The sequence below is a fragment of the Coregonus clupeaformis genome, chromosome 30 (assembly GCF_020615455.1).
Source record: "Coregonus clupeaformis isolate EN_2021a chromosome 30, ASM2061545v1, whole genome shotgun sequence".
Classification (NCBI taxonomy): Eukaryota; Metazoa; Chordata; class Actinopteri; order Salmoniformes; family Salmonidae; genus Coregonus; species Coregonus clupeaformis.
In genome coordinates, this window is record NC_059221.1 from 13,720,083 (window position 1) to 13,727,876 (window position 7,794).

Here is a 7,794-nt window from a genome sequence, read left to right on the forward strand (position 1 = left end):
CGGTTTAATGAATGCTCCATCAGTCTTCCAGTCCTTTGTGAAAGAGGTGTTTCGGGACATGCTTGGTCGCGGTGTAGTGGTCTACATCGATGACATTCTGGTGTATTTCACTACGCGCGCCGAGCATGTGTCCCTGGTTTGCAAAGTGATGGCCCGACTTTTGGAACATGACCTTTATGCCAAGGCAGAAAAGTGTCTGTTTTTCCAACAGTCCGTCTCCTTCCTCGGATACCGCATTACCACCTCAGGTGTGGAGATGGCGGGAGATCGCATTTCAGCTGTGCGTAATTGGCCGACTCCAACCACGGTTAAGGAGGTGCAGCGCTTTATTGGCTTTGCCAACTACTATCGGAGGTTTATCCGGGGCTTTGGCAAGGTCGCAGCTCCCATCACATCTCTGTTGAAGGGTGGGTTGTCCCGGCTCCGCTGGTCTGCTGAGGCTGACAGGGCCTTCAGTAACCTGGGGGTTCTGTTCACCTCAGCCCCGGTACTGGCCCATTCCGATCCATCACTACCGTTCGTAGTGGAAGTGGATGCGTCCGAGGTAGGGATAGGCGCTGTCCTATCTCAACGCTCGGGCACGCCACCCAAGCTCCGCCCCTATGCCTTCTTCTCCATGAAGCTCAGCCCGGCAGAGCAGAACTACGACGTTGGTGATCGGGAGCTGTTGGCTGTTGTCCGAGCCCTGACCGTGTGGAGGCACTGGCTTGAGGGGGCAAAACACCCTTTCCTCGTCTGGACAGACCACCGTAACATGGAGTACATCCGGGCAGCGAGGAGACTGAACCCTCGCCAGGCCAGGTGGGCCCTATTCTTCACCTGGTTTGATTTTACTCTATCATACATTCCGGGTACGAAGAACGTGAAGGCAGATGCACTGTCACGGCTGTACGACACAGAGGAGAGGCCCATAGACAACACCCCCATACTCCCGGCCTCCTGTATTGTGGCGCCGGTAGTATGGGCGATGGACGCGGACAAAGAGCGGGTGTTACGCACAGAGCCATCTCCAACTCAGTGTCCAGCTGTGCTGCAGTACGTGCCGTCTCTTGTCCGTGACCGTCTGATCTATTGGGCACACACGTCCCCTTCCTCTGATCATCCAGGTCATCGGTCGCACAGTGCGCTGCCTGACCGGAAAGTATTGGTGGCCTACCTTGGCTAAGGACGTGATGGTGTATGTCTCCTCCTGCTTGGTGTGCGCCCAGAGTAAGGCACCTAGGCACCTCCCAGGGGGTAAGTTACAATCCTTACCAGTTCCACAACGGCCATGGTCCCACCTGTGCATTGACTTTCTAACTGATCTTCCCCTCTCTCAGGGTAACACCACCATCCTGGTCATTGTGGACCGCTTTTCAAAAGCCTGCCGCCTCCTTCCTCTGCCCGGTCTCCCCACGGCCCTGCAGACTGCGGAGGCCTTGTTTACTCACGCCTTCCGGCACTACGGGGTGCCAGAGGACATAGTGTCTGACCGGGGTCCCCAGTTTACATCTAGGGTCTGGAAGGCGTTCATGGAATGTTTTGGGGTCTCGGTCAGCCTGACCTCTGGTTTTCACCCCGAGAGTAATGGGCAGGTGGAACGGGTGAATCAGGATGTGGGTAAGTTCCTGCGTTCCTACTGCCAGGACCGACCGGGGGAGTGGTCAGTGTTCTTGCCATGGGCAGAATATGCCCAGAACTCTCTTCGCCACCAACCTATCGCCCCTTTCAATGTGTTTTAGGTTATCAGCCGGTTCTGGCACCGTGGCATCAGAGCCAGACCAAAACTCCTGCAGTGGATGACTGGTTTCGGCGTGCGGAGGAGACATGGATTGCTGCTCACGTCCACCTCCAGCACGCCGTGCGTCGCCAGAAGGCCAACGCTGACCGCCACCGCAGTGAGGCCCCGGTCTTTGTATCGGGTGATCGGGTACTGGCTCTCGACCCTGAATCTGCCCCTCCGCCTGCCATGCCGGAAGCTGAGCCCGCGGGGCCGTTCAAAGTCCTGAGGAGAGCCAGACCCGATCACCATAGGTTATTACTCCCTCCAGATGACCGTATTAACCCCTCGTTTCCATGTGTCTCTCCTCAGGCCAGTAGTGGCTGGTCCGCTCCAGGAGTCTGAGGTGCGGGAAGTTCCTTCGCCTCCTCTGAACATTGAGGGGGCTCCGGCGTACTTCAGTACCTCGTGGAGTGGGAGGGGTACGGTCCGGAGGAGTGGTGCTGGGTTCCGGTAAGGGATATCCTCGATCCCTCCCTATTGCGGGATTTCCACCGTCGCCATCCAGCTCGACCTGCTCCACGTCCTCCTGGCCGTCCCCAAGGCCGGTGTCGGCGCGCTGCTGGAGCTGCGCATCAAGGGGGGTACTGTCACGACTCCCTCCAAAGCTGCCACCACTCCTTGTTGGGGCAGGCTTCGGCGTTCGTCGTCACCGGCCTTCTAGCCACTGCCGCTCCTCATTTCATAATTCCATTGGTTTTGTCTTGTTCATTACACAGACCTGGTTCGTATCCCCTCATCAGTACCTGTATAAGTGTTCCCTCTGCCCCCTTGTCTTTATGTGTGATTGTTTATTGTGAGGATAGTGAAGCTCGGTGGAGCTCCTTGTATTTTGTATCGCCAGGTTATTTTCCTGTGTGCCTTGTTGGTTCCAGTGTGCCTGTTTTGCACACTGGACTGTTTTGACGCATTACTGCGTAACTCTGTTTTCCTGAATAAATCCTGTTATTCTGTGATTTACCCTCCTGCGCCTGACTCCTTCAACTCACCCATCACAGTTACAAAATGTTTATTACAGATGCTGTTTACCAGGCAAAAATAATTGAATGCAACATTTCTGAGGATTTCCTCATCAGAAAGCTATATTATCTTTTGTTTTTTGATGGCAGCTAAGGTTACAGAAAATCAAATGGATATATTGTACTGTTCAGAAAGGGTGGGTGGAACAGGACATTTGTAAAAGGAGCTGAATTCTTCTGCATAGGCTTTCCTCAGTCAAGGTTATTCAGAGATGAGAGCCAACCACATACTTTTCTGTGTAGTTTTAACTTAAATGCATCATTTGCGTCATCTTTATTGAGGCTGTATATTCACGCACCAATTAATAGATCATCTCTGTCAAACCAAGACAAAACTAATGTGAAAAAAACTGAAACTCAAAATGATTGACATCTATCATTGCATGAATCATTGTATTAGCATTATATGAAAGCATGAGCTATAATTCATGAAAAGCTGTTTAAAAATAAAGTTAATATGTATTTCCTGTCACCTGCTGTCACTTTCTTTAGGGTGTTTGCTTTTTATGTTAGCCATTACCATTTTCTATTAGACCAATTGTAACATACTGTATGTACTAGAGGCAACACTGCCCCATACTTCTCGCTGCCAGCCCCTTTGTATACAAATGGTAAGGTAAAAAAATCAGTCTCAAATGGCCATAGGGCAAACTCAATCAGGAATGTTTACAATCCATATGCTTATGTAGCTGACACCTCAAATTAAGTTTATTTGAGAAAAATTAAGTTCTTCTGTAAAAGTAATATTACATGCAGTATTGGTGTGGTACTAACCAGTTAGTTGAACCCCAATTGCTCATTAATTAAAATACCAATGGTCAGATTGAAATGACATTTGCCTATTCATCTTTAATCTGTATTTTGTTTGCCTGTAATATGTTCTTATGAGGCAAACTTTTAAATCCTACAGTAACTGTTTGCTAATTAATGCTTACAGTACAGGGATATGACAAATTTATACATTTTGCTAAATTGGTGTTAGGTATTAACACGGAACAAAGTCTGATCCTTTTCTGCAAAGTTCTCTGCATTCTCTTTCATTGAGAACCTCAGACCTGTGAGAATAATGTGGTTCACAGCAAAGAGAAGAGAAGTGACGCTCAGGCTTTGCTCTCCTATTTACATGAGAAATGAGCTGAGCTCCCGATTTGGATTCAAGCTCTTAACTTTGTAATGGTGAACAGATCTACAGAATTAGATTAACTTCCCCAATCTGCATTTAATGCGGTAGATCTGTAATGGCCTTTCCATGACCCTGAAGTGTGAGGGAGTCACGCAGGGCAGGACCTATTTGACGTGTCACCTAGCAGTGAGAACTGGGGAGGCTTTGATTAGGTTTTATCAATTAGCTTTGTGAGGGAAAACATGTAATGTTATGGTCATGAGGGTGATGTGACATTCTTTACAGTCTGATCCCAAGTGAAGCCTGGGAAGGTGTAACCGTGAGAATAAGAAAAAAAGAGAGAGAAATTAAGGGACGATGTTTAAAAGCGTTTTATTTATTTATGTAATGAAACATATTTGACAGACTTCCAAACTGATTTGGTCATTTATCGCCCATCTCCACCCTGGTATGATATATCACCAATGTATTTGACTCTGAATGCTCTGCGATGGGCAATTAATCTCATCTCAAACTTGCTTTGCATTTTAGTGCATTGAATACAATTTAAGCCATTTACGCCTTTAACTGCTCATGAACTGCTTATCATAAAGATCCAATAACAAGTAAAGATCCCAATTAAATTCAAACGATGTTGCAAGCACTGTAGACATTGCTGATATAATTCAGTAATTTAAGAATATTATCTTTAGAATGCGCAATAATTATTATTATTCCATTAATGCGAATTGTGTTGTTCCCAGAAATTGAGTTTTTGGTTTAGATTTTACTGTCTTCGAAACTATATTGATAATGTTATGTGCAGAAATGCCAAATGATGATAATGAGTATGCTTATTATTACGATTAGGCTTATTATTATTATTAAAAATAGTAATAGCCTACATGTGTAATAAAGTTGCCAATTTATTTAACAAAATCCGTGTAGATATGCAGTTTATATACAGAGGAAATCGAGAGCACATCGCTCCCTGAAATTGCGGGATATTACTGAATACCTTTTTCACGCCTCAAAGTTATTCAGAACAATTGAGGGAGGAGTTGTTTTGCAAGGTCAGCATTTGGTTGAAATTGAGTGCAAATTATGAGCAACCCTCCCCGTCACCCAACTAACTATCAATGTAACCCCCTCCCCAATCAACCCCCTCCCATACTCCACTCCTCACATCTCCTCTCCATACTGGTTCTCATGGAGACCCCGTTGAGAGGACCTTTTCTCTTTATAAAGATACAGCCCATGCAACTGCCTTTGAAATAATCCACAGGATTTATTGCGATAGTCTCTTCTTTACTTGCACTTCAAAGAAGCGGTCTGCTCTGTGACTGAATGCGACTGCCTATGACTGAAAGAGAACCCACATGAACTGGAATTAGTTTGGTCTTTCATTCAGAGTCAGACCATTTGAAGCGTTGTAACCAAACGGACTGAGGACCGGACACTTGCCTTGAATGACACGGGATTACTTTGTTTCTGGATAGGACTGTTTTTAGTTTCAGTGTCATCCAAAACCCGAGTGCTTGCTGCGCTTCTTCTCCACCGATACCGCGCCTCTTTCCTGGTGAACTCGTTCGTCGCTGCCTTTCCGCGCAGCTCCTGTTGCAGGTGCGAAGGAGACACAGAGCGCGTGGACAGATGGCTGCACTGACGATACAACGGAATGACAACTTTCTGCACACCTTTTTACAGGTATGTAAACGATTTGATACAAATCAATATAGGCACTTCTATACAGTTTATTGCGTCTACATAAATGTGTGGCAAGAATTTGTGCAAAGTAAATAAGTCTGTAGAGTTATAAAGTTTGATGTTCAGTAGGCTATATTCGCTGTCCCGTTTATAGCTAAGTAAATGTGAATTATTTTTTAAACCTTACAGAATGAAATAATGTTAGGAAGTTGCACAGATACTGTATCATGATATAGTTGTAATCAATAAATATTTGTGAATATTGTAGTTGACATTAGTATGCAAACTGATATTCAAGAACAAATAAAAGTACCACATGAGAAATCTGCACACTATACATTTTTTTATTACACAATATTCACATGAATTGCTGTGATTCCTGAAGTTTCATCAGACTTATTGTAAAAGCATTCTGTGACAACTTCTGATGTAAAAAGTGCTTTCTGAAAAAATTTGATATATTGAGTTTCATTAGCCTGGCTAATTAGTGTGAGTTAGTGAATTATGTGCTTTATCCATCTTCCACCAGGACCGGACCCCCAGTTCGTCCCCAGAGGGAGCCCCCAACGCCCTGTCCTTCCTGGCCACCACCTGTAGCCAGGCCTGGCAGGTGGGTGGCACGGTGGGCTCCGAGAGCTCCCAGTTCCCCTATGAGGGGGCGGTGGGGGTGAGCTCAGCCTCCGGGATGTTCCAGCTCTGGAGCAACGAGGTGGCGGTGGCCCCTAGCTCTAGTCTCAGCGCCTCCAGCCTCACTGCAGCCGCACATCAGATGACATTCGCGGTGCCCAAGGTCCAGTTCCCTGTTGGCCCTGGACAGAGTCTGCAGTCTGGCCTGGGTCCTCACCCCCACGCACTCTACCATCACCACCACCATCACCACCACCACCACGAGCTGCCCCTGACCCCGCCTGCCGAGCCTCCCTCTGCCTACTCCTTCGAGCTCTCCCCCGTCAAGGTCCTCTCATCCCAGAGCCAGGGCCCCAATGGGCCGCAGTACCACCCCCAGCATAATGGCGTCTCTGTGGGACAAAACTTCCCCAGCTTCTTTCAGAACTCTGTATCCTCTGCCAGGCACCATCTATCCGGAGGACACCACCATGTAGGGGAGGAGGGCCAGCAGGGCTGGTGGAGCCTCCCCCAGACCACTGGCCACGGAAGCCCCACCAACCACCACCACCCCTTCTCTCTGGGCCGGCAGCTGGTCCTGGGCCACCAGCCCCAGATTGCAGCCCTCCTACAGGGCACCTCCAAGGGGCTGTTATCCTCCACGCGCCGCTGCCGTCGCTGCAAGTGCCCCAACTGCCAGGCCAACGGCGGGGGACTCGAGTTCGGCAAGAAAAGACTACACATCTGTCATATCCCAGAGTGCAGCAAGGTGTACAAGAAGACGTCTCACCTGAAGGCCCACCTGCGCTGGCATGCCGGGGAGAGGCCATTCATCTGCAACTGGCTGTTCTGTGGGAAGAGCTTCACGCGCTCCGACGAGCTACAGCGCCACCTCAGAACACACACCGGGGAGAAGAGGTTTGGATGCCAGCAGTGTGGGAAGAGGTTCATGAGGAGCGACCACCTCTCCAAACACGTCAAGACCCATCAGAGTAGGAAGAGCCGGTCCGGTGGGAACACGTCGGACTCTCTGTTGGCCAACATCAAGAGAGAGTAGAATGGACTAGAGGGGGATTCAATAGACACTATATAGAGCCAAGAGACTGCAATATGTGGCTGTGCTGTAACTGCCACAGATCCTCTGAGAGAGAGTGGAGCGGACCACAAGGACACCCTATAGACTATTCAACTCTGTTGTCGTGACCATTTTCAGCCTGTCAACAAAACATTTTTGAGAGGTATTTCACAACAAGGGAAGCCAAGCGAGTGGCGAGGTTTAGGATTTTACTATGGATACAAAGCGTTCACTGGGCATTTCTAGGTGTCGCACAAAAATGATCTTCCATAGCAAGATGGTAGCCACTCTTAACCCTTGATGATGACATTATAACCTGGTTCCCACAATAATCAGCTATCAAAGTCCAAGGTCAAATCAAATCAAAGTTTATTGGTCACGTGCACACGGTACAGTGAAATGCTTGATTGCTAACTCAACAATGCAGTACAATAATATAAATCAAGAATCAAAAGCCAAATACAAAAGTCAAAAAATAACAAGTAGTAATAAAAAGTTAAAGCAAAAAAATAGTAATAAAAACTAG

The 7,794-nt window shown here is 47.7% G+C and overlaps 1 protein-coding gene across 1 annotated transcript; it reads left to right on the forward strand.

Moving 5' to 3' along the window:
• The first annotated feature begins 5,067 nt into the window (after positions 1-5,067).
• sp5l (Sp5 transcription factor-like) lies at positions 5,068-7,379 on the forward strand. The gene is made up of 2 exons (XM_041857990.2): positions 5,068-5,587; positions 6,117-7,379. The coding sequence occupies exons 1-2, from the start codon at positions 5,534-5,536 to the stop codon at positions 7,248-7,250; spliced, it is 1,188 nt and encodes a 395-aa protein (XP_041713924.2). The 5' UTR covers positions 5,068-5,533; the 3' UTR covers positions 7,251-7,379.
• The last annotated feature ends 415 nt before the right edge of the window (positions 7,380-7,794 follow it).